Genomic DNA, 309 nt, shown 5'->3' with positions numbered 1-309 from the left:
AATGTTAGTCTATTGGTATGCAAGTCATTTATGCATGTTGAGGGAAATATAGTGGAATAATCATATAAAAACCTGTTTAAAATTTTTGAGCAAACCACTCTGAAAAGTTAGTTTTCAAAAATAATAGGTAATAACATCCTTACAGGAATGAGTGCACTGCTTTCCTCAGGTTCACCATGATTGCTTCAGTCTTAAGCAACCAAGTTTAAAATTGAGATGAGGAAATTTAACAGACTGGATTCACTATGCCATCCTTTCTGGGGAGAGAAAAAAAAAGAGAATTACTAAAATTTGAAATAACTTGCATAA

General features: G+C 32.0%; 1 protein-coding gene across 1 annotated transcript in view; it reads right to left on the bottom strand.

Moving 5' to 3' along the window:
* The window catches only part of LOC105000113 (5-hydroxytryptamine receptor 2C-like), a gene marked incomplete at its 3' end in the record, with an annotated part of 5,304 nt that extends 5,126 nt beyond the window's left edge, over positions 1–178 (bottom strand). The window contains exon 1 of the mRNA XM_010855829.1: positions 144–178. Within this exon, the coding sequence (XP_010854131.1) occupies positions 144–178 (35 nt within the window). The remainder of the gene's footprint in view (positions 1–143) is intronic.
* Between the last annotated feature and the right edge of the window lie 131 nt (positions 179–309).

This window comes from Bison bison, unplaced genomic scaffold, assembly GCF_000754665.1.
Source record: "Bison bison bison isolate TAMUID 2011002044 unplaced genomic scaffold, Bison_UMD1.0 scf7180017854148, whole genome shotgun sequence".
Taxonomy (NCBI): domain Eukaryota; kingdom Metazoa; phylum Chordata; class Mammalia; order Artiodactyla; family Bovidae; genus Bison; species Bison bison.
Note: the sequence above shows the minus strand (reverse complement) of the source record. Positions and strands in the feature narration are given on the sequence as shown.